This window comes from Temnothorax longispinosus, chromosome 4 (assembly GCF_030848805.1).
Source record: "Temnothorax longispinosus isolate EJ_2023e chromosome 4, Tlon_JGU_v1, whole genome shotgun sequence".
Lineage (NCBI taxonomy): Eukaryota > Metazoa > Arthropoda > Insecta > Hymenoptera > Formicidae > Temnothorax > Temnothorax longispinosus.
In genome coordinates, this window is record NC_092361.1 from 12,490,595 (window position 1) to 12,516,200 (window position 25,606).

General features: G+C 39.2%; 3 protein-coding genes across 4 annotated transcripts in view; 1 reads left to right on the plus strand and 2 right to left on the minus strand.

The window, feature by feature from the left end:
• Positions 1-92: 92 nt before the first annotated feature.
• Positions 93-3,145, minus strand: Tfiifalpha (transcription factor IIFalpha). Its single transcript, XM_071775415.1, has 7 exons — positions 2,948-3,145; positions 2,707-2,753; positions 1,837-2,208; positions 1,450-1,772; positions 1,062-1,336; positions 558-901; positions 93-454 (listed from the first exon to the last, which is right to left on the minus strand). The coding sequence occupies exons 1-7, from the start codon at positions 2,969-2,971 to the stop codon at positions 241-243; spliced, it is 1,599 nt and encodes a 532-aa protein (XP_071631516.1). The 5' UTR covers positions 2,972-3,145; the 3' UTR covers positions 93-240.
• Positions 3,146-6,024: 2,879 nt separating this feature from the next.
• Afg3l2 (AFG3 like matrix AAA peptidase subunit 2) lies at positions 6,025-10,932 on the plus strand. The gene is made up of 13 exons (XM_071775411.1): positions 6,025-6,422; positions 6,915-7,041; positions 7,125-7,440; positions 7,888-7,981; positions 8,072-8,237; positions 8,381-8,516; positions 8,603-8,721; positions 8,864-9,139; positions 9,215-9,442; positions 9,522-9,748; positions 9,835-10,011; positions 10,294-10,512; positions 10,596-10,932. The coding sequence occupies exons 1-13, from the start codon at positions 6,336-6,338 to the stop codon at positions 10,866-10,868; spliced, it is 2,445 nt and encodes an 814-aa protein (XP_071631512.1). The 5' UTR covers positions 6,025-6,335; the 3' UTR covers positions 10,869-10,932.
• A 488-nt stretch (positions 10,933-11,420) lies between these two features.
• LOC139811250 (uncharacterized) overlaps positions 11,421-25,606 on the minus strand; it is an 86,924-nt gene continuing 72,738 nt past the window's right edge. For both annotated transcript variants that reach the window (XM_071775413.1, XM_071775412.1), the window contains 3 exons: positions 23,290-24,732; positions 22,460-22,946; positions 11,421-22,164 (listed from right to left, as the gene is read on the minus strand). In XM_071775413.1, coding sequence (XP_071631514.1) covers positions 22,510-22,946; positions 23,290-24,732 — 1,880 coding nt within the window. In that variant the 3' untranslated portion in view covers positions 11,421-22,164; positions 22,460-22,509. The remainder of the gene's footprint in view (positions 22,165-22,459; positions 22,947-23,289; positions 24,733-25,606) is intronic.

A 25,606-nucleotide genomic window follows, 5' to 3' on the forward strand; every position in this document is an offset into this window, starting at 1 on the left:
GACTTGTCAAGCGTATGACGCTAGTGTTTTCAATAGTATGCCTTAATCACCGTATTTGAAGAGATCATGGAATTGAATTAGAAAGATTCTGGTGCAGTTTCGTAGGATTTTAATGTACAGGTATCTCTCCATGGAGTTATTACAGAGAACGGCATTGTGCAACTGAGCAAACACTGTACATGTGTTCTCATAACAATCTCATAACAATCGTAAATTCAATGCCTCGTATGCGTACTGAAATCAGTTGGATTGCGTTTTGATTGATAGATACATTTTGTTCTTGATGGTCTGCTTGGTAGGATTTATCTTTTTCAGTATTTGAGTCATAATGTTGACAAGTTGCTCGGATGTGAGACCGGTCTTCTTGGATTTGAATTTCTGCAGCAACTCGGTCGTTGTCATCGGCTTACGTACTAAATACCGCCTCACTGCTTCCTCCGTAATTCCCGATTCGCTGAAAGATATAAAATATAATTATTATAATCATCGTAATAAATATTATAATTATTATTGCACGTTTATATCATGTCTGTGCAGATACAAAGACAGAAACATACTTTGCTCCCGGTATATACGACGTTACTGGAACTAGATTGAAGTTATCGAGTTTTAATTTTTTCGCTTGCGACAAGTCTGGAGATCCAGATTGCTTTCTCTTAAGAGAATCCGAGACACCGGACGCTGCAGGTGTTGGCGTGGAACATCTCGAGCTATGTGCACTGTTAGGTTTCTTGTTATCTTTCTCTTTTAGCGCTGTATCCGAATCTGATTCTGAGTCGCTGGAGAAATCGCTAGAGGAATCCTTTCCTGACGCTGACTTCTTCTGATCCTTTTTCTTGGCTTTCTTCTTCTTCTTTTTGTCTTTCCTCTTGTCCATTTCTTTACCAAGCTTGTCTTTGTCCTGTGACAAAGTACATTAGAAATGTAGGACAAAGTAGTTAGCAAACACACAACAATGATAATAATGATAAATGCGATGGAATAATTTATCGTTTAAAGAATAACGTATGTGTATTGTATGTGTGTTTATCAATAAATGTCATGACAATATGTTACATTACTTTATCATCCTTTTCCTTTCCTTCATCGTCTTCATCCTTATCTTCTTCACCGTCCTTCTTATCTGTTTGTTCCTCATCGTCTTCGTCTTCGTCAGACGCGAGCAATTTTCTCAACGCATCCTCTTCTGCAACAGACTTCTGCTGGTCATCCGATTCAGAATCAGAGGAATCGGAAATATAATCACATTCCCTTCCTTCTTCATCGCCGTCGTCGCTCTCCTCGAACGCTTCATCGTCTGAGACATTTTTCTTCTTCTTTTTCTTTTGCAGTTGAGCTGTGAAATTTAATTAAACCATATATTGTATCTGTCTATAATACATGATTAATACATACTTTCATTATGCGAAAATAAATATGTATATAATTACAGATAATTTTGTTTATTACCTTTATCTTTCTTTTTCTTTTTTCCATCATCCTCATCCTCAGAGGCTTTCTTATTCTCATCTTCATCGCTGTCTGACTCATCATCGTCGCTGTCCATCCATTCGTCCATCTCTGATATTTTCAATTCTTTCTCTTTCTTACCCGGTCTCTTGCCTTTACCACCTTCCACCAATTCCTCCTCGTCTCCACCGTCCTCGTCATTCCTCAATCTCTTGCGTAACATCAGCGAAAAATAATTCATTACCTTATTTCTACGACTGAATTCCTGCTCTGCTTCCTCAGCACTGAGAGCCTTGTACCTCTGGATCGGCTGAAAGTTATACCTATACGTGAAAGTTTGACTTTTGAGTATTTATCGATGAACAATCAACAATACAAAATCCCTACCATTCGTGCAAAGGAAAGGCCTCTATGGCACCATCGGCAGCATGCGTGAAGACGTAATATGCAGCATTTTCACTGACTCCTCCCTCGCGAATGCCTTTGAACTTCTTTCCAGTTTTTCCACCAGATTTCAAAATCCATGGCTGATCCTCCGGTTTATACTTCCTACTGGTAATGCCATACTTCTTTCTCCTGGCTTCCTCTCTGGCATCACGTCCAAATTCGGACCCAGCACCGAACTTTGGCATTTCTTCTTCTATACCCTTGTATTCTTTCATATTGTTCTCTCGTTCCATTTTCACCTGGGTCCACTTTGAAAAGTCTACATTCAATGTTGCATTGAATCTCATGACATTGTGTTTCTTCTTGCTATTTCTAAAAGAATCCGTAAATTGACTTTTGTGTTATGGCTAGTCTACAATGAGTCGTTAGTCGTTAGTCAGATGTCAGAAGAGAGTCGGAAAAAGTCATAAACGTGTCATAAGGCGATCGGAAGTCTGTAATCGGCAATCACACACATAAGCGATTGGCCAAATGCCATCTCTTAAGGCCATTGCACGTAACAAAGTTTTAGTCATAATCGTAAGGCCGTAAGAAAATAGACCAATCACATTCGATTATTCTTCGAGCTCAAGGAGAATAATCGACTGTGATTGGTCTATTTTCTTACGGCCTTACGATTATAACTAAAACTTTGTTACGTGCAATGGCCTTTACGATCACCGATTACAGGCCTCCGATTGCCTTACGATACGCTTATAACTATTTCTTCCGACATCTGACTAACGACTAACGACTCATTGTAGACTGGCCATTACAATGATGTAAAATGTAAATGAAGAAGAAACACAGTATTAAATAACAAATACTAACTTTGGTACTCGAATACTAAATTCCTGCACGGATGGTGCAACTGAAGGCTGAAAAAAAAAAAATATATATATATATATAATCGCCGTAAAAATAACAATTCTTTTTCTAAGATAATAAGGTAAATTGTCCTTCCGGATTACACAATTACAGTAACATAACCTACTCCATTGTTGCAGCTATAACCATTCTCACCCGAGAACACTCGAAAATTCTCCCTGCAGCTATAACCTATTGAACTTACCTTTGAAACTGTACTTGAATTCATATCGTAACTTGATAAAAACTTTGGCGTGATTTAACACTGCATTTAATGATTTAAAGGAATGTGTCTTTGAGCTACAACATACATAATTCAATCCAACAGTAATCCAACAACGGTTAACAACAATCAACGTGGAACGTGAATCAACGACTACGTTCCGAGACTTCCGACTTCCGAGTTCCGATATTCACTGCCACCTTGATGGAAATATTTTACTGAAAATATAATAAAATTTTACTGAAATTCTCTCAACTGATCCCATTTTTTTATTGTTATTCCATCAATATTTTAGTAAAAATTCAGTTTTTTCAATTAAATTCAGTAAATTTTATGATATCTAATATAAAAGAAATTTTGTTACTACCAGAGCTCTCTGTTAATAGTATAATTTAACTTTCCTTATATTTCACACTTATTACATTACATTTAATAAGAAAAATTGTTATTTATTTTGAAATATATATTCATTCAGTAAATTTCAATAATTTATTTCACTTTTCATCGATTTCATAATGGCCGGTTCTACAATTGGTTGTATCGTAGCGTCGTAAGGCTGAGTTTCCACTGAGCGCGTCACGCGTCGCGTCATCCAATCAAAACATCCCATTTCGATTCCGTCACAAGAATGTAATGAAATGGGATGTTTGGATTGGTTAACTTGTGACGACGCCTAAGGCTGAGTTTCCACTGAGCGCGTCACGCGTCGCGTCGTCACAAGTTAACCAATCCAAACATCCCATTTCATTACATTCTTGTGACGGAATCGAAATGGGATGTTTTGATTGGATGACGCGACGCGTGACGCGCTCAGTGGAAACTCAGCCTTACATACAGGTCTGGAAACTTGTAGGGTGGGGAGTGACTCAGATAGTGAGGCAAAATGGCGAACTTAGGGGTGAGCCAATCAAATTAGGCCGCGTTTCGATGCATGTTCAAAGCGCTATTGGCGTTATTCTATCCTTGTTTATGCGTGTGCGTGTGCGTGTGCATATAGATATATATACATATATACATACATACATACATACATATTATATATATACATATATAATATGTATGTATGTACATATGTATATATGTATGTATGTATAATTGTATATATATATATTATATACCTTTGTACATTGATATATATAATACCTTTGATATATAATTTTATATAATTGTATATAATTCTATATAATTAATACATAACCTTATGCAAATGCGAAAATGCAATCGACAAAACTGTTTAAATAATTCACACTTACATCAATGAGAATTTTTCCATCTGGACCACGCTTCTCTAATTTTCACACGATGCACGTTGGCTCAAAATGACGCTCACACACATGTTGCGACGATTTCAATACTGCAATGCCGGGAATTGCAGATTCCCATTTTTTACGCAATTCTTCGTCCTGAGGCACTTTAAAAACGGAACATTTTTCTGTATTGTCCTTAAATTTCTTCCAGCAATTCGGCACAATGCACGCTTTTGGCATTGTATTTACAATTTATGTTAACTTTCACTCATACAAGTTTCAAAGATTTTCACTGATTTCGAATTTTGACACACGATCACCACCATTTGAACATGGTCACGGTCGGCTCAGTTTCCCGTCCGTCCGATAGGTTTGCTCCAATACTGGGGTCTACGTGCCTCACTAACGGTGACACCCCCCACCACTTAAAAACACAGGAGTTTCCAGACCTGTATGTAAGACCGTGGTCGTAACTCGTAAGAAATTGACCAATTATGATCAAATTTAAAGAGAATAATCGACTGTGATTGGGTAATTTCTTAAGGGTCGACAGGAGTAACACTACCGACCTCTGTCGGGTTGCTTAGCTGCGAGTCCGTATTTTATTTATTATAAATTTTTTAAGAGCCAAAATGGAAAATCCGGCTCTGTACCAGCTTGCGGCTGATCTTACTGATTAAAACGAGCATAAGTTTAATGAGATTTGTTAATTAATTTGGCTAAAATTTGGGACAAGCCGTTCCTAAGCAGCTTTGCAGGCTTGCTTAGAGCTGCAAAGCTGCTTAGGAACGGTTTGTCCCTAGCCAAATTAATTAACGAATCTCATTTCACTTATGCTCGTTTTAATCAGTAAGATCAGCCGCAAGCTGGTACAGAGCCGGTTTCCATTTTGGCTTTTAAAAAATTTATACTAAATAAAATACGGACTCGCAGCTAAGGGCCAATTTCACCAACCACAGTTAGCTTAACCGACGGTTAAAGTTAGCAGGATTGACCAATAGAAATGAATCCACCCTGCTTTCTATTGGTCAATCCTGCTAACTTTAACCGTCGGTTAAGCTAACTGTGGTTGATGAAATTGGCCCTAAGCAACCCGACAGAGGTCGGTAGTGTTACTCCTGTCGACCCTTAAGCCTTGTGTCCACGATGCAAGAACTGTGTCCGAGTTTCGGCCAATGAAACTGCTACTTTTCTGTATGAAAAAGTGTGTGTCCGGGCCCTTAAGGTGCGATTTCATGGGCGTCAGTTGACGCGCGTCAAGACGATTTTGTGACGTCATGTTGTTTCTGCGTCGACGCTGAAGAAGTTCAGATTTTCCAACTTCTAGCGTCAAAGTGTCATGTCGGTTCGTTAAAAATCGCGAACTTTCTAAACGCAAAATAGGAAATATCGCGTGGTAAAATCCATGCACTGCACGATTCTCAAAAATCTCTGCAACCCAGTATTTCTTTTTTTTATATTTCCTCCTTTTATTTTCTTCAATTGCAGCTATCACGGCAAATGCTGCTGCTATACGTCTTTTTTGAATTTCTGAATTTCTTGAATTTATAACATTTGCACATTCTACCATCCACTCATAATATTTCATTGACGGCGAACACATTTTTTCGAAAACTACTGCAATAAATAATAACACTGCAGGTTATGTGTATCAATTTCTCGACGCGAGTTCCAAAAATTGACGCATGGTCAATTGACACATTGACGCTTCTTCATTGCGCGTCAGAATATCGGCGTCAACTGACGCCCATGAAAAAGCACCTTTATGCTCGTATCACACTAGCGATTGGCGATTGCGTCTACGTTTGCGTTTACATCTGATTTAGGCCCATCGGATATATACTGTGGCACGGATCTTCGCGGGCGACGCGGGTTGAGGGGGGTCGATCGGAGGCGACCGGCCATCGATAACGATTGACGACAGCATCGGGGATAAACGAAAAACCCGGAACCAAGAGCCAATGTGTGCCGCCGTCGCTTCCTACCACTACTGCCTCATCGGCAATGAATAAAATGGTCGCCCGCGGCCGGTAGTGCGTCGCGCCCCGAGATTCAGCGAGAGAAAAAATAATAAGTAAACGGAAACCTCGGATCTCCTGACAGGCACGACGACCGCACCAAGCATGGCGCACCAATTGCTCTTCTCGGCCAACAGGCTGGAGAGGCTAGTCCTGCAATCCGCTCAGAAAGGTTATTTCGACACGTTTCAGGTACCATAACCTCTCCTCCGCCTCCTGCGTACTCGTGATATAACGCGTCGCGCCGGGACGATCGACGTTCTCGCATGGAAAATAACACGGCGAGCGTCATCGTGACGATCAATAACCGTGCGCGGTTACGCAATAGTCATTAACCGAGTGCTGTCCGGGTGTCACGAGTCACGAGACGTTCCGTTGTGCAATCTCTCGCAACCGGTACTTTGGACATCTCGTCGCAGTTATAATTCGTTTTTTAAATGTATATCATATTTTTTGAAAAAGGACCCACTTCGTGTACCTGTCTTTCACATACATTTGCGAGAGTTGACAAACATGTTATAATACAAACATGTGATTGCATCAACTTTGGTGATGATTACTTGCAACTTTTGCGAAGAAACCATGTGATTGAAATATAAAGGATAAAGCGACATAATTCTTGTCATTTTTTGCATTGCTTCTGTCATTAGAACAATAAGATTAAGCTAAGACGTATCCTTCCAGCTGAGACGTCACTTATTGCTACTGAAAAATAGTACGACACTATCTGCAAGTATTGAGCAAGTACAGCAGAAGTGGAGATTATTTTGTAAAGAGCCACCTAAAGGATTCGAAAAGTTCTTCAAACCAGGTTTATCTTTTTAAAATTTTCATCTGTTCTCCTGTTATTCTTATATCAAATTGTATAGAACTTCTGAAGAACTTGCGTTACAGGTGACGGTAAAAATGGTAAAAATGGTAAAAGTGCCGCCGAAAAGATGGGAGAAACAAGTAAAAAGGCTGGTACGAAAGAACCCCCTCCATCTTCAACTTCATCTACCTCCACGTCGTCGTCTGGTCCCAAGGTGAATTTCCAGTGGCCATTCAAAACCTTTGGAAACAGCTCCCGAGGTGGTAAACCATTTGAAGGTGGTGATAAGGAAAAAATGTATATGATTTTGGCTGCTCTTGGAGTAAGTGGTCTGATTGGATTGCTACTTGCTCAGGACATGAATCTGAAAGAGATTACATGGAGAGAATTTATATATAAGTGAGTAAATTTTATTCCCATTAATTATATGTTAATATTTATAGCATTAATATGAGATAGCAAGGCAGTACACAGATTGTTTCAAAGTTATAAGTTAAGATGTAATTAGCAAACCAAATAACCTGATAAAAGCGACTAAGAAGTCCTTTATAACCTTGCAAAAGTAATTATTTTTAAAATATTGAGCTTTTTATCGCGTTAATTTGACTGAATTCCTTGTACCGTAACATACATTGTAGAATCAATAATATTTTGACGGTTTAAAATATTAATTTTAAGTAACTTTGACATATTTATTTTATTTATATTTTAAATATATTAATCTTTTATCTTATTTTTTATCTTTTATCTTATCTTATAATCTTTGTATATTATATCTCTACAAATCAGAAATAATTGACGTTTATAATCGTACATAATTATATAAGTTATATCTTTGTTTTTCAGTTACCTAAATAAAGGTCTTGTCGAAAAGTTAGAAGTAATAAATAAGAAATGGGTGCGTGTAAAGCTCTTACCTGGATATACCGTTGATGGTTCTGTAAGTTCTTCTTAATTACAAGATTAGCGATAGAGTTTACTTCTGAATTTCATGCTGGAACTTATGTTATCTTATTAATATTTCTTGTAGGATGCACTATGGTTTAATATTGGAAGTACCGATACTTTTGAAAGGAATTTAGAAAATGCACAACTAGAATTAAACATGGGACCTGAGAATTATATTCCTGTGGTCTACAAAAATGAAATGGAAGGTTCAAATATTCTGTCATATTTACCGCAGATCATTATGTGGGGTAAGCAATTAATTTATAATTATTATTTGTTATCATTATTTATAATCATTAATTTTGTAAATTGTTATAATATCAAAGCAGTTCTTTATTATTTTTATGTATGTGTATGTGTATATAATGACTACCATTAAAATATATTTCAGGATTCCTTATCTTCTTAATACGAAGATCTGCGGAAGCAATGTCTGGTAAAGGAGGTAAAAGAGGTGGACTTTTCGGTCAAGTAATGGAATCGACTGCAAAACTAATAAATTCGAAAGATATTGGCGTACGATTCAAGTAATAGATATATTTCGTTAAACACATATCTATATATTTAACACATATGCAACTTGATTAGTAAATCTTATATTGCTCGATACTAGAGATGTAGCCGGATGTGAAGAAGCTAAAATTGAAATCATGGAGTTTGTAAATTTCCTAAAGAACCCGCAACAATATATAGATCTTGGAGCCAAGATCCCAAAGGGAGCTATGTTAACAGGTAATTAAAGTTTATTATGTTATATGTAAAGTTGTAATATTTAATGGATAGTGAAATGCACTTTTTAATACAATTTTATTTCAAAAAATGTCATCGAATTTAAAATGTCATACATGATACATGTTGGGTTTTCTTTTTTTAGGGCCCCCTGGCACCGGCAAAACTTTGTTAGCTAAAGCTACAGCTGGTGAAGCAAATGTACCTTTTATTACAGTATCAGGTTCGGAATTCTTGGAGATGTTTGTGGGTGTCGGTCCTTCTAGAGTGCGCGATATGTTTTCTATGGCGCGAAAACATGCACCGTGTATATTATTTATCGATGAAATCGATGCGGTTGGTCGAAAGAGAGGAGGTCGAAACTTTGGGGGACATTCTGAGCAAGAAAATACATTAAATCAGCTCTTGGTAGAAATGGATGGTACCGTAGTTTTAAATACGAAAATACCGAAGAGTGTCAGGTCATTTCTAACATTTTTATTTAATTTTCTTTAAGGATTCAATACGACGACTAATGTGGTTGTATTAGCGGCGACTAATAGAATAGATATTTTAGACAAAGCATTATTAAGACCTGGAAGATTCGACAGACAAATATTTGTTCCTGCTCCGGATATCAAAGGACGAGCGTCCATTTTCAAAGTGCATTTAGCTCCTTTGAAAACGAAATTAGATAAGGCTGAATTAGCAAGAAAAATGGCTTCCTTAACTCCTGGATTTACAGGTAATTGAACATTTTTGAAAAAATATAAAAGCAAATATCAGATGAAATCTATCATAACATCATATACGAAATTTCTTAGGAGCCGATATTGCGAACGTTTGCAATGAAGCAGCTCTGATTGCGGCAAGAGACTTGTATGATAACATTCAACTTAAAAACTTTGAGCAAGCTATTGAGAGAGTAGTTGCTGGCCTAGAGAAGAAGACCAAAGTATTACAACCAGAAGAGAAGAAGACGGTTGCGTACCATGAAGCTGGTCACGCGATAGCCGGTTGGTTCTTAGAGCATGCAGATCCACTTCTAAAGGTTACCATATCTTATCTACGTGATATCTTTTCGTGATAGACGATATAATTTTTTGGTAGTAGTCAAGCTTGTATTATCTCCCTTAGGTATCTATTATTCCACGCGGTAAAGGATTAGGATACGCTCAGTACTTGCCACGTGAGCTGTACCTTTACACACAGGAACAATTGTTCGATCGTATGTGCATGATGATCGGTGGACGAGCGTCGGAAGAAATCTTTTTCCGCCGCATAACTACAGGCGCTCAAGATGACTTACAGAAGGTATTGTCACGATTAAACTGTAAAAGCAATAAGATAATGGTGTTGCATATGTGTGATGGCAGTTCTAAGAATCAAACTCAGATCTTTTATTTGACAAGCGACTTCTTTAGCACTGAGCAATTTAGCACCACAATATTTTTGCTGTCTTATATTTCGATATGTATATATATAGATATATATATACATATATACATATCGAATATTTTATATATATATATATATATATATATATATATATATATATTTCTTTTTTATTGAATTGTTTCCCGTTATTTTTTTAAGATTACAAAAGTTGCATATGCACAAATTACGCAATACGGTATGAACGAGAAGATTGGGAACGTCAGTTTTGAAATGCCGAATGCAGGAGACATGGTCTTTGACAAGCCTTACTCGGAACACACCGCGCAACTTATCGATAATGAGGTTCGAGATTTGATCGAAAAGGCACATAAACGAACACTAGCTCTCCTGACCGAACATAAAGAAGATGTAATCAAGGTAGTAATGCTTTGATTTTATCGCTTATTTAAACGCCTTTAAATGATGAGAATAAAATTCGAAATAATTTCGCTTAATTTTAGATCGCTGAGCGATTGTTGAAGCAAGAGGTTCTAAGTAGGGACGATATGATCGAGTTACTTGGACCTCGACCCTTCCGTGAGAAATCCACCTACGAAGAATTTGTCGAAGGCACGGGCTCCTTCGAGGAAGATACTACATTACCGGAAGGTTTGAAGGAATGGAACGTGCAAAAGGGGGAATCGGCCGAGGACGGTGATAAGAAGAACAAAGCGCCGGAAACGCAGCCTTCCGAAACGACCTCCGATGACAAACAACCGCAGCAACGACTGTAATTGTAATATTTTAGTCTCACAAATGCTTTGTATTATAGTTTGAAATATACAATTATAATAAGTTTACAGTTGTTCAACAGTATATTTTCAGCTGCATCAGCTGTCGTAATCACTAAAGGTTGTCATATTTAGAGTGTGTCACTTGTGACATTTTTATGTAATTAAATTCAAATTGTACTCTATTTTTTTTAATCTCAGATCCATTTTTATCTTCATCAATTGGGAGTAATTGTACAAAATAACACTCGCGAAACTTAGAAACCTTAAGATCTCTTATTTTAATAAATTATTTTTATTATTTTAATGAAACTGCGGATACTTTATTAATTTCTAGATGATTATTAAAGGCATGTTTTGTTTTACATTATATCATCACCTTTTTCGTTTTTTTTTTTAACTAAAAATGAACAAGCACAAGATATTTACTTAATCTTTAGTTTTACATATTTATCAGTTTACATTTCCCTGAAAAAGAGCGGTATATGTTCTCAAGGAATAAACTCGGAAATTACAGGAATATTCGGGATGAGATAAATGATATAAAGTACGTAGTCCATATTTAAGATTTAGTTTATTGATAAGAAACATGTCAGTAACACGATCGACTCTTGCATTACATTACTGGGTACGAATTAATGTATGTGTGACGTGTGCTGTTTATTACAGCACACCGCTGTAAATATTATGTAAAATTGCTTTCGTCGACGTCGCGGCGACGGAGTGCCGCGGGTTGCGCTACGAAAAATTTGTAAAAGGTATCCGCCGTTATTTTTATTCGTGGTTCACACACGTATGTTGGTCGTGAACGTGTTTGTCGTCGTCCATAAAACGCTTTATCCTACACTCCTAGCCCGAGCGAGTCATTTTCTTTGCGTTCTTCCGCGTTACGCTCGATTCAGCACCTGATTCAGCACGAAAAACCGAATGTCTGACAAATCAGTTCAAGAGTTTTAGCGAAGTTCAATCGCCACTAACATATACGCGATATCATAATACCCGTAATATTCTAAACAACACGAAGAAATATCTAATGTGCCCGAGAAAGCTCAAAGCATCTTTTTAGACATTTCTGCTGTTTGGAATACGATCGTGTGCAGTTTTTTTTCCAGATAAATAAAATCTATCTCAGTATGACGCTGAAATCGATCTTGCTCGTAATAGGTACTGAATCCGCGAGAAGAAAAATGCTCGGAGATGTTGAGTACAGTGTTTCTCTTCGAAGGATAATCGTTCTGTGTTAATCCTATTTATAGGTATCGGCGGTGTTGTATTAGGTGTACAGATGCGCGCAACGACATATGACGTTATAAATGACTAACAAAGTTTGGTTTGACATTAAAAAGTACGCGCGACGTGTACAATATTTCTAGTTGAAGTTTGGTGTTACATTGTTCCAAAATTGGCAAATTCACTTTTATTCGCTTCACATATGCGTACATCTTTCCGTGGTAATCCGCCGAGTTTACACACGCGTTGTAGTTGGTTTGAGAGAAAGTTACACATACTAAATTGCAATATCAATTTTAATACCATAACGAAGTATTATCTCGCTGATTTTATATGTGATTGTTGAATTTCTTAACTTTCGAGAACTAGCGATTGCTATAAATAACATATCGACTGATTCTATATGTTTCTATTGAATGATGTCTATCGAGAACAAAATATTTATATAGAATAATTTGAAAAATCGATAATATTTCTGTTATTTCTTTTATTTGAAAACAATTTTTTCATCTGTCGCTTAACTTCGGCCATTTGTTGCAGCGTGTTTTATTGGAAGAACATTTCGTCTATGCGTATTTATTTTTAATACTGCAGACATCGTTTCTTATTGCGATGCGTTTGCAAATGCATACTTGTCCTCATATATGTCCTTATTGTTTTTTTTTTTTTTGCAAAGTTTAAGAGCGGTGACGACTGTCGAACAAGTTGATATTCATGTTATCAAAAGTAAGCCTCAATCACGAAATTTGTATCGAATCGCACGCTAACAGATCCCCTGTGTATACGCTCTAAAAATTCTATAAACTTGTTACGTGAATTCGAAAAAGAAGCGACTTTTCTCCACAAATTCACTTTTATCTATACGCTATACGAATTTATACGGTCACAAGTTTCCGACAACCGCAATAAATTTCTCGTTTTTTCTTCATTTAAAAGCTTGGCATAGGCAGATTGGAGTAAACAACTTTCCGCCGCTGCAACCTCGTTTTCTGATCTCATTTATTGTGTCTCCACGATAACGCTGTCACAAATAAAAGCCGTGGGTACGGCTACGGTAGCTAATGATTGTTGAAAATTATGTTCTTCCAAGAAAATATCTCAGAAAATGACGAAAAAGTGCATAATATACTTTTATACTCATTTCACTTTCAGTCTCATCCGTTAAGTGACAATTTCTATTATGACATGGCGTAATCAGTGATGTGTGGGAATAAGAGTGTGTCACAAATCATTAACCATAAGCGATACAAGCTGCACTGTGATATGGATTATTCATATTCGGGTATAAATCGATGAACGTTTTTCTTCTTTTTTTCCCTCAAATCTTTTTCTTTCGGCATGCATAAATTTGGCACCTATGCTAGATGGCTCCTTCTCCTAAATGACAAAGCATCGCGTTATCGGAATTTAAAGACGATTTTTCTATCCTGTTTCTTCCAGTAAGATACGCGTATACTCGCGAACGAGTATAGTTATTTCGAAGTTCGTCTTGTGTTAGAAAAAGTCGCGAACAACGTACTCATCGAAATCTCGTATTGTTTCTCGTTCATTTTTAATTGTTTACTGAGTCGCTCGTTTCGTTTGCCTTCTTGATACAAAAAAAAAAAGATCATCGCGGATCCCTGATCAGGATTATATCGCGGTTCTGCCCGTTCGCTTCCAACTATCAATTTTCCTTTTTTTTTCTTTTTTTTCTCTCCCCTAAATCTTTGATCCCAAAACAGTGTTAATCTGAAATGGCAATCTTTCCAGCGTTTCTACAAAACTATACGATTTATCGAGTAAATATTTATAGATTTCGAAAGTATCATTATAACTTAGCACTAATTCGCTAATCAAGTATATCGTACAATCACTAAATTATTGCTTTGTCGTACCTTGTATCACACTAATCTAAACCCTATGTTTCCTTATACGTTTTTTTTCTTTCTTCTATTTCTCTCTTTTTTTTCGAAAAGCCAGGTTTAGCGGTGATCATGCCTGCTTCCCCATGAAGTTCGTGTACAAATGTATGTACACGATAGATGCGTGCGCGAAACGTGTTCACATGTATCTTCTTAATACATTAACTTATCGCAACAGTTCTTCACCTCTCTCCCTCTCCCTCTCTTTCTCCTTTCCATTAATTAATATAATAAACCTGATAAATGTAATAACCGGCAGAATCACTCGAAATTCTCTCGTTACTTTCAGAAACGCGAAGCGAAAGGAAGGAAATGTTCGGTACAAAAAAAACTGATTGACACAAAAAAACTAATTTTAGCAAACTTCAGCTACATCAAAGAAACTCAACGCATGTTAATGCTTTTGTTAACAAACGAGAGTATTGACATCGCGCGAAAATGCATCTCATTTCTCTCGCAGAAATACACAGTGGGCGTCGCCATTATAAGATCCGTTCAAACGAATAGCGAGTACGAAACGTCGTCATTGTTAAATTGAAGACGTGCGTACGAACGATCGGTTCTCGAATTTCAGTGTGATTCGATCGATTACTACATGTACATACATACATATATATATATATATATATATATATATATATATATATATATGTATATATATATATATATATAGAGTTTTATATATATAATGGATGCGCCTTGTCTCTATAAGTATTGTATTTATATTTACGTGTATACAATGCTTGTCACATTTTCGTTGTTCTCTTTTTTATCTTCGATATATTTAACATTCAGTTGGTTGAGTGAGTTATTCTCTCTATCGCTTATATTGACGATTCTTATCACTTCGAAAACGATATATACTACAATTGTTAAATCCGCCGCGTACGCGCGGCATAGAAACGGTTTTAGCAACTTGGTCCTCTTTAATTGGGAGTCTTTATATTAATGCGCGTCCATTCAGTTTCTTCCTTCATTCATATATTATTGTTGCTTGCAATTTTTTTTATCGGGTGCTCCTTTCTTTTCTCTCCGTACGACTTAATCGCCCTTAATAAACTTATATTAAAACACTTAATAAATTGTCATAACAAAGTTTCGCAGAACAAAGAGACAGATTGATACAAATGTAATTAATTAACTTTGCTTAATATTAATGAGAAGATTGAGAAAAAAACAAACGAATGTATCCTTTCGCAATTAAGACTCTTAACTCTTATCTGGGTGACATCGGTCTGCAACACCCGCTATAAAATTCACGAAACGAACTTTTTCAAGGTAAATGTAATTCAGTTTTATAAAATTCCGCGCGATCTTTGGTTGTATAAAAACATATATGTGTATATATATATATTTATAGCTACGAAATACAATTAATATATACGTAATATAATTAATATAATATTAATACATTTTACTTTAATTATACATATATAAAATAATTTTTAATTTTGTGTAATATTTATACATTTCTATGTATAAGTGACTTTTTTGACAATTGTTTTGTTGCTCGAATAAGGATTAATCTGTTTAGAAGCGATGCCACATCCGTTCGTTTCATAAAACGAAAATATGCCAAGACGAATGCGCTCCCTAGACAACCCGCGTGTTTAATAGACGTCGAAAGACATCTTTAAAACTCTTTAAGACATGTATGATAAAATCGGCCGATTTTGAAGTCAACGTCGGTCTCGCTCATTGTCAGTTCTAAATCCGACATGCGGTAAGAATTATTTCCCCCAGACAGAGAAACGTATGAGGCATGATCGTCCTCTGGGGCCTGGCTTATAGTATATTACACTACAAGGGCCGAAAGTTGAATTTTCGGCCCTGCGCGTCATGATGCCCCGAGGCGAAGCCGAGGGCATCATGACGAGCAGGACCGAGATTTCAACTTTTAGCCCGCGTAGTGTATACGATTTTTCTTCATAGCCGGTCGAAAGTACGTTATTAATTTTACTTTTTTTAACTTTAAATGTTAATAAGCATGTTTTTGATGCCTGCCCCCGACATTTGCGGCACGAGCGAAGCGAGTGCTGCTGGTCGGGGGGGGGGGGGCAGGCATCAAATACATTCCAAGAGTCAAGTCTTGTCATATTTTGTAAAAATAAATTCACGTGCGTGCCAACGGGGTGACCGTTGGTATGTGTGTGCACGTGTGTCGCGCGGATTCGCACGCCAGGACGATCGATAAGCCGTCCGTCGTCGGGATCGCGTCTTCCGGCCGGTGCATTGAATTTAATGTGCTTTTCAAAATTGACCAAACACTCCATAAAGTTGACGGCTTTAATTTTTTAGATAGGTCCTTAAAATACACAACCAAATTATTTTCTTCACAGTTTGACTGAAGTTTTGTGTTCTATCTGCCACTTTTTATACGTGTCGTAAACAAGATTGTATTGATCAACAGACTTCTTTGGCAACGTATTTGTATTTATTATCAATCGCGCTTCTGCATCGAAATTTCGTATAACTTCTTCCTCGTCTACGGATTCATCAGATGACATATTGACAGAACAATATTGATGACTATTTTTAAGGTTAAAGGGCGTTAAGGTTTAAAGTTATAGAGAGCGCGCGTGTACTTCTCACAGGGAGTAAATGTTAAACTTTCGTCCCTGCTATTAGGGACGAAAGTACGTACTTTCGACCGAGGTATGAAGAAAAATCATTTGCATATCTAAAAAATAGTAACGACTGCCCGCATTTATTTCGCGTTTACGAGTATATCAGTTCTGTGGCATGCAATCTTACTCTCTTGACGATTCGCCCTCACCCCGTTACGACAGAGTCTTCTTCTTCTTCCTATTGAATAATTATCGTTGAATATATCGCGCCGATAAATGTGTCGAGTTTGTGGCAGGATTTCGCTTTTCTGACAGTGTTGAAGCAAAGAAAATTGTAGGGCTTAATTTCCAGCAGAAATAAAATCGAATAATTTGACAACATTGTTTATCTTAACATACTTTTAGTGATAACTTTTACGATAATTTTTATCATATCATTTTAATTATTTTTTTCCGGGAATGATGTAAATAGACATCACGTCGATATAAATTCGAAAATGTGCGAGAATTACTTTATAAACGAGAAAAATTGCACGTTTCGACGAACGAAAGCAGAGATATACGTCGTCACCTTGTTGCATCGTAGTAAGTTTCAAGTTGAAAAACTATTTGATTATACGCAAGGCGCACGAAATCGTGCCACGAAACATCGTTTCGCTTCTTGTCACCTTTCTTGTTCGCGACACTAAAACTACCGTAAACCGCGCCGCGATGTTCACGTATCCCCCGATCGACGGAACTCGCTTGGGACCCAACTATAGGGGCAGTCGTGGACCATATGTGCACCATCCTCCTTCGTTCCTCCTTTTTCTATTATTGACTACCGTTACAATTTACACTATTAATTATAGATTCGATTGACTGTCGAGTATTGTAATACAGTATAAGAGACGAGTGTCTATAGTTAATCTCAAATATTACGAAAAACGTGGCCGAGCTGCAGAACTACGTGCGTTTCGTGTGTGATTTCTTCCGTATGGATAAAGATCTATTTTCTTGCGAGATGACTTGCGTGTATAGTCGAGGCACGAAATATAAGAACAAAATACGAGCGTTAAATGTCAAAAACGAATCCAGCGGAAATAGGTCGAATTCGTTTACACGAGAGACGCTTTTAACTTCTGCGAAATTATTTCATCTCGCGCCGGATATTTTCAGTTTGCAATAATCGATGCACTCTGTTTTTAATACACGTATATTAAAAAACGGAAAAATATTTATTTGTTTTTTTTTTTCAGCTCAGTTATTTTATGCCATCACATCCGGCGTTCTAATTTTGTTACTTCTCGCAGTTATTATTTTAATGGTAGTGTTGTACATTTTACTCCGCGCGCTTCTCATATCTTATTTTTACATTTCAATGCACCTCGACGTTATCTGCCCGTCGCGTTCCCGAGAGGAAGAGAAAATGAGTCGTAAGTAGGAGACTTCCGGAAAAACGCCGATCCCTCTCTCTCCTCCCGTTCGTTTTGTCGCCACGATTTCTACGGCGCGGCGGCGTCTCACGAAAAAGCGATCGGGGTGTCATGTCGTTAACTTCCTTTGGTGTTGATACGTTTGTACTAACTAAAATCACTAAAACTCTCCTTCTTTCTCACATTTTAACCGAGCGTTTTAATCTCATTCAACGATATAAGATGTACGTCGGGCCGCGTATATATTATGTTCAATTAATTAAACACAATCAATCTGCTCCGCTATATCTTATACACTGCCGTCGCTCGTAAAATTTCCCGTACCAAAATATCTCTAAGCTATATTAGAAACGCTTTAGACGGCACAATAAGGGGAAAGTAAGATAAAATATACGTGTCGAGAAAGAATAAGCGTCACTTCCTCTTCATTTATACATGCGACCGCCTTAGGCAACTAAGATAAAAAGGATGTAATTCAAGCGCAACTTGTTGACTAGATCGTAAGTACTTTTTCTTCTCCTCTTAATTCCACCCTCCCCCTGCTCCTCTCCCTTGCTCTTTCTTCTTCTTTTTTTTTGGTCATATCTTTGGTATGACGTTGTGGATTGCACCGTTCTATAAAATGCACTCGCGTGCGATCCACTTTTTTCATTCTTCTTGCTCGAAGCTTTCACGGGAAAATAACCTTCCAAGCAATGGTATTATCTCCCTCAATATATCCAGTTTTAGTATGTCATGCTATATATACACCCGTTACGCGAGACATTTTATTATATTGCTTTAAAAGACAGAGGATTTGCGTCTCTTCTCACAGTTGACGCCGTATGACTAGATATAACGAATCGAATTACGAAATAAAATAAATTAATTGAATAACAATTTTCGTTAATCCCGATTCGAGTTTTTAGATTCTACACATAAATAATATATACATATATATAAATAAATCAATAAAAGAAATTGATTAAAGCTTAAAATTGTATAAAATCTGTAGGAACTTTGATAACAATGCGATAAAACAAGAATTCACTAAAAAAAATAATTCTCAATCTCAACTTCGTCACATTTTAAATACTAAAAATTCAAGATAAGTTAATAAATATCTTAAAAATAATCTCTAGGCACGTTTGTAAACGGTGCCACCTCTTCCGGTAAAGAGATCACGATACTCTCTGCGGTTTCCGTTCTCGACGCGCGATTCTCGCAGCTCCGGAAAAAAAGCATTGATAAATTTCGATGAAACGTTGCAGTTGACCGCGATCTTGTTCGCGCTTTTAACAACCGAGGAAATGATGTGTTCCATAATTCAGGGGAGCAGTACGACCGACCCTTTTGCCACCGAATGGTCATTTCTGCATTCAACAGGTGGCCCAGTTTACGTGAAATGTTGATGAAAACTTTCCGCGAGTATCCGCGTGCGTTACGTTAAGGATCCACGGCGAAAATCGCGCGCGAGAGCGCATTTAAATGCACAGGAGAGAGCTTGCTCCGCGGTGCAGCGAGAGTTATATATTCGAAATACTCTTAAATTAAGGTAAAATATAGAGCGATAATTCAATTTGCCGTAGCCTATGTATATCATCAGCTTCTAATTCCAGTTTCTAAATCCCAGTGTCTAATTCCAGTGCTTCAAGAAATCGCACTGCAAATCCAAGTGTGTTATTTTAGCTGAAGCTCTTCTTACACATTTCTTGCCGTTTTAAATCACGTCATTTAACACTATTAAACCTATTAACTTTTAATTTAATACAATTACCTAACAGCAATAATATCCTGTATATCTATAGAATATACTAAGGATGTACTTAATATACTGAGAACATCCTTATAATATCTCATACTTTAAGATATCCTCTGAACATTCTCAGAATATACATTTGCTGTTAGGGATTAAATGATGTAATTTAACACATAAAGAAACATGTAAAAAGAGTTTCAATCTAATGTGTCATTTTTAGACGTTTAAGCGTGGAAAAATAATATACTTGGATTTGCAGTGCGCTTTTCTGGTAAATAAAATTGTAGTAAAGATATTTTTTTATTACGCAGGATCTTTCTTTCCCGGAAGAGAACAACGAGCGAATCTTTATCGTCGAGCAAAGATGGATGAAAAAAGTGAGCTTTTATAAGCTACGGGAAAGGTATTGCACTTATACCTCGTCTACGATCGACTTTATCGCTGCTCATTCTGAAAGCATCTCGATTCGTCATTTTTACGAATTCACGAAGTGAGATGCATCTGCGATATTATCGTATCGATTCTCGGCAAGAAGACGGCCAAAAACATTTTGAAACATTGATATCACTTTATGTCGGAGCATCCTCACGGCAGACTTACTTAAAACGACTAGCGCGAATCAAAATACAGATCTACTCGCCGGTGGAAAAGAAGTTTCTCTGTGCATTAAAGAGATCTCTCAACGATCGAGATCGCACGAGTTTTGAAGCGCGTACGCTAATACCGCTAGGTTACGGCACTTTGTAGAAATTAAGCACGGTTTTTACTGAGAAATAGAAGTGCATTTTATATGAAACTTTATCGTAAAACTTTATCGTTCCTCGGCAGCGACTGAAAAACTAACCGGCCAGTTTCATCAAGTTTGAGTCCTCAGTTTAATCGATTCTCCGTTCTAGTTTCAATGTTATAGAAAGACAAAGAATCGCTTAAATTAGATTCTAGCAAACTGTGACGTTGGCGAAACTATCCAATAATGGATAAAAGTGGTACGGTAAAAAAAATAGAAAAAAAAATTCCAAGTGCACTCTCGTCCAATTCCAAATTTTATAAATGCATATCACGTTGATTTGTCGCCGAATCAACAATACGATATGCAACATAAAAGTACTTGAGTTTGACATCACTGACTGCCGCGATCACCTCTCAACATTTTTTTGTATTTTGCCGAAAATAGTGAAATTCCAGATGTCTCCCTTTATCCCGCAATTTGTATTTTTATTACTTCCACGTACCATTACCACCACCTCCGTTTAGCTTTTCAATTTTCATTATTTATCAACGATATATTTATTCGCTCGTCAGAGATCTGCGCGCGGCAATTCGCGAGACTCTTCTCCGCACTCTCAACATCGAGAAAAATCGGAAAAAACAATCCTAAGAATATCCCGAATATGTGCTTGGAACCGAAAGAAACGGTGCGCGGTGAAATATTCAGAGAAATTCCTCTTCCCGCGAGAGAAGGAAGAGACGAGCGCGAGATCCAGAGACGCCGATATGTCAATTACCTTCTCTCGTCCTCGTTCCCGCTCAGCCTGAGATTTTCGCCCGCGTCCGCTCATCCGCGACGTTTAAGCCGGCAAGTAAATCGAATCACTTTGCGCTTACCGAGAGATACCCGTTGAAATTGGATGTTACCGGTGACTCGACGTCTGATCGTCGTCTATGATGCACAAAAGAGCCGAGGCTCTTCTGAACAACGACAGCAAGTCATTAGCCCATTCTGTAATTTCGAGCAAAATCTTATCGACTAATTGAAAGTTCTCTCTTACCGCTTCGCGTGTTTCCCGATCCAATCCAAACCTGGATTAGCAGAGAACAGAGCTCTTACAAGTTATCCGAGAGATCTGGATTCAAAATGCAATTACAATCGTATTAATACTCTTTCAAAGAGAAAAAATATTTTGCTTTAGGAAGAAGAAAAGCCGAAAGGACAATTGGCGGACAACAATAAGAGAGACTCTGAATTGGATGAAAACATCGATTTCGGGTATTTAAACAGTTCGACTAAAAGTTAATATTGACTGCTTGTGGGAATGCCTGTGTAGCGTTGCGACACTTTCAAATTCACAAACGAGTATCCGAGAATTTAACGTTAAACCCGACTTCGAGCTTTAGAGAAGTGCGAGTTTTTTTTTTAAATTTTTTTTTAGCTCCGCGGGCATTGCAGCGGAGACAAAGGGAATATGAGGACTTGCTGCCGTAATCAAGCGCAACGATAGACCCGACTGACTCGAATTCCAGTGCAAAACAATCGAAACCAATCGCATCCGCATGGCGATGAAAGACCAGCAGCGGCTTCCCAGGGGTGCGTTCGTTCATCTTCCGTCCTTTTTTCTCTCTTGGTCCATGAGCAAAAGTACTGTCTACGCAGCGAACTATTTTTTTTTTTCACCAGTCAACGTGATGACGCCGCTCTAATCTTCAGTTTACGTCGTGCACGACCGGCTGCAAATTGCGGATTGATCGGTTAGCACAGAGCGCGCTTTATTTCGGGCGCGCTGTTAGGTCTAAATGCGAGAATAGTTGTGATCGATCGCGGCCGATGTGTCAGCAGGTTTCACAACCCCCTCGCGTTATTGTGTAATATTAGACTCTGTCGCAAATGTAATTAAGCGAAACAATCGTCCGACGTGAACGAACGTCGTTTACGAGAAAACTATAGGTAAATCGATTTTTGTCAATCTTCGAAAAGAAACGAGAACTCGGGTCGCATAGTCGCCGCGGTGAACGAGAAACCTACCTGCCGCTTGTCGCGGCGCCGGTTCAACGGCAACCCGGCACTATGGCTGCTTATGGCGGTGTGTCGATGTCGTTGCTGTCCTCGTTCTCGCGCTGGCACGCCGACTCCAGGTGTTTGTTCAAGTACGACTTGAGGGCAAACGACTTATGGCACTTGGCGCACTCGTAGTTCTTGTCCGCCGAATGCGTCTGCATGTGCGCCCGCAGATTCGAGCGATCGGCGAACGCCTTGCCGCAATGGGCGCATCCGTACGGCTTCTCGCCGGTGTGGCTGCGCAAGTGGCCCTGCAGCAGCCAGGGCCGCGAGAACATCTTGCCGCACACGCCGCAGCTGTGCGTGAGCTTGTGCGTGAGCACGTGCATCGCCAGGGCGGGCATACTGACGTACGCCTTGCCGCAGTGGATGCACTTCTTGGCCGATTGGGAGTCGATGCTGCGGTGCGTCTGCTTGTGCCGCGACAGATTCGACGAAGTCGCGTATTGCTTGCCTGAAGGGAAGGGAAACGCGCGAGTTGACATGGGATTGACGTGAAGTGAGTCATTCGTGGTAATATCGGCTAAGGTGCGTCCGGACATTATCATCTCGGCGATATTCGTCGAGATCTAAATTAATCTCATAAATTTATTAAGGGCCAGTTTCACCAACGTCGATTAACTGTAACCTTCGATTAAACTTACTCTTTCTAACTGTCCTCCTTATAGAAAGAGATGAAGAATGAGTTTAATCGAAGGTGGTGAATCGGAGGTGGTGAAATCGCGGCCCTAAGAGATATAAATAATATATTAAGATATAATCTTACAAATGGAGTTAATTCAATTAACGCTACTCACCGCACTCGCAGCACACGTAACGACCGGTCTTGGAGGTCTCGGGCGCCTCGATTGGTTCAGCTTCTGGGTTCTTTTGCGCGGGCTCTCTCCTCTTGTTCTTCGATCTGCCGTCCGAGACGAGCAATGTGTCATACGTGTAACTGGCCGGTTTCACTCCCTCCGTCTGCTCCGTGATGGTTTGCACCTCCTTGTCTCTCTGCGTCGGCTGCGAGTTTGGGTTGCTGTTCTCGATATCGCTGCTGCACTCGGAAGTCGGCGGCGTTAGGGGTGGCGTCGCTTCGATCTGTTGCTGCTGTGGCAATGCCTGTTGTTGCTGATGCTGCGGTTGCTGTTCCTGCTGCTGCTGCTCCTGCTGCTGTTGTTGCTGCTGTTCCTGCAGCTGTTCCTGCTGCTGTTCCTGCTGCGGTGGTGGCTGATGATGCTGCGGCTCTTGAGCGACGATCGACGTGCACGGTATGCTAGATGTGTTGTACGTCAGCAGGATCTCTTGTACCGGTGACAGAGGTATGAAAACGTTACTCGAGGATGGCACGATAGTCGCGCTGGATTCGTAAATGATACCGGCCGCGGGCTGTTGCTGCTGTTGCTGCTGCTCTTGTTGATGATGATGGCTGTAAATCGTTGAGCTGGCCAGGTCGATTGTGTCCACCTGGTAGATCGGTTGCTCAGGCGGTTGATAGACCGTCATCTCCTGGACGTCGGTCGCTGGCGCCTCGATTACGTTGTGAGGACCGATCGCGACGCTCGGTGGCGGCAACGGAGGTAGCGATCGAGAGAGCTCTAAGAGGTCGTGCGCCGCCTCCGTTTCCGCCGGGGAGCGGTCTTTAAACATGGACGACGACACGTTGTCGGACATGGGCATGCCGCAAGACGAGGTGACCAATCGTATCCTAGAGTCGGGTGTTCTCGAATACTCCGGGGTATCCTCCAAGTGATAGGACGTCGGCGTGCTGGACGGCGGAGACGGTTCTTTGATGAACGGTGGATGGTGTAGCGTCGCGATGGACGTCGTCGTGGTCTCTTCGAGTCTCTCGGGGGTCGTTCGCACGACCGATGGAGGTAAGGGCATCACTGTCGTCGTTGTAATTTCCTCGATGGGAGAGACAATCGTTTCTGTCGGAGACAGAGTCGTCAAAGACGTCGTGGTGGTGCATGCGATCACGACGGTCGTCTCCATTCGCGTCGTCATCGAATAGTCCGTCGTGGGTGTCGGCATGATGACGGATGACGGTGGTGCCATCGTGATGACGGATGACGATGGTGCCATCGTGATGACGGATGACGATGGTGCCATCGTAATGACGGATGCCGATGGTGTCATCGTCACTGTTGTCGCGACAGTCGACGTGTCTGTGTCGCTCGGTTGTTCCTTCGAAGGTTCTGCATCGGCCACGGCGGAAGTCGTGATGGCCGTTGTGTCTTTTGGTGGCGTACAGCGATATTCTGGTAGGACATATAAAGATTAGGCTTAATTCATTCGCGTACCTACATGATAACTTTAATCGGACCACGCTCATAACAGAATAAAAAGAAAATATATAAGTTCATGTTATTGCAAAATGTCTTTACTAACATATATATCGCAGCAACGTGTGAACTCGTTTCTTTGCTTTTATTTGACTTTTTAATCGAGATTTAACGATCCCGCGGGCTTTTAAATGGGACACCAAAGAAGGGTATCCGATTCTCGTTACCGGCGTGATAGTAAAGAGTGTCGAACCTTGATGGTGGTAGGAGAAAGTGCAGCGATAAACGGATGATAGAGGGGAGGGGGGGATGCACGGTACGGATTGCGAAGGTAGGGGTAGTGGGATTATGACGACAAATATGTTTAGAAACGAGGTCAAAAGGGACAGGAGTAGAGAACCAAGAAGGTCTCCTAGACTAAGCGGATATAAAATTTCACGATAACTCAGTTATGAAAGCGCACGTTTCGTTTTAACAACAACCGACTTCTCTTACGCCGTCAGGCCGATCTGTTTTAATATTTCTGCGTCGTTGTTTCTGTACGTTTCGCGAGCGGAATGAATTTTTACTGTGATCACGAAGAGTCTCGCTACTCGCGAAAGGATCGACAGCTACGAATACTACGCGAATGCAGATGTTCCGCCTTTCGTGCTGTATTACTTTTATTTATGTGGTATATAAAAAAGTTGTATCAACTTCGGATACGTGCAAAATTTTTGTCGCAAGTTGCGCGACTGCAAAACTATATAGCATATGGATGAGAGATATTTATTAAAATATAAGTTATTAAAAAATATATACAATAAAAAATTATTGAATTAAGATTTTGTTCTTTCTTCATTTTCCTCTT